The 716-nt window shown below is 23.0% G+C and overlaps 1 protein-coding gene across 1 annotated transcript in view; it reads left to right on the top strand.

Annotated features, from left to right (window-relative positions):
- The window catches only part of LOC108688722 (general odorant-binding protein 19a), a 5,445-nt gene that overhangs the window by 814 nt on the left and 3,915 nt on the right, over window positions 1-716 (top strand). The window contains exon 2 of the mRNA XM_018195080.1: window positions 316-394. Coding sequence (XP_018050569.1) covers window positions 316-394 — 79 coding nt within the window. The remainder of the gene's footprint in view (window positions 1-315; window positions 395-716) is intronic.

Raw genomic sequence — 716 nt, 5'->3', positions numbered from 1 at the left:
AATATTACCAGAACGAAAAGCATTGTATTGTGAAGATAAATAGAATAAAATACTACCAACTTTTTGCGTAACTATAAATTGCATAATTTTAACTATTTTATTATTTTAATTAATTTTGTCAAATTTCCGTTTAATTTCTTTACATTGAGGATGACTTAATAATAAGATCAAAACGTATTTTAAGAAATTGAAATACATAAAACTCTATCTTGTAACCTCTTCTTGTTATTTATTGTTTATTATTACATTGTATTTATTATTAAATACAATTTATTATTAAAGCAAAAAATATAATTGAATTTTATTGTAATGTAGGTGATGACAATGGAACAAATTGAAAAAGCCGCGCTGAGTATGCGAAATACGTGTACATCGAAATCTCACGCAGACGCCGGTAAGTTGTGCAAATGTTCCATAATTTATATTAATATTTATGATTTTTGTATATAATATATAATATATATAATATAATACAACGTTATTAACAGCGTTAAAAATATATGTATAATGATAAAAAAAAGTCGCCGATAGTCTGACATAGATCTCCTAAAAAGACACTTATGTCTTAGAAACTAACCATTGTACTTTATCAATACTGACAAAACATAATCTGTTTAGATAAATGAAGAAAAAATAATTTATAAGTCATATTCTTACGATTTGTTTTTATATAAAATCAGTTAAAAATGAATTCTACAAATACAAAAATAAAATTC

The sequence above is a fragment of the Atta colombica genome, unplaced genomic scaffold, assembly GCF_001594045.1.
Source record: "Atta colombica isolate Treedump-2 unplaced genomic scaffold, Acol1.0 scaffold238, whole genome shotgun sequence".
Lineage (NCBI taxonomy): Eukaryota > Metazoa > Arthropoda > Insecta > Hymenoptera > Formicidae > Atta > Atta colombica.
The sequence above is the reverse complement of the archived record's forward strand: the minus strand, read 5'-3'. Positions and strand labels throughout refer to the sequence as shown.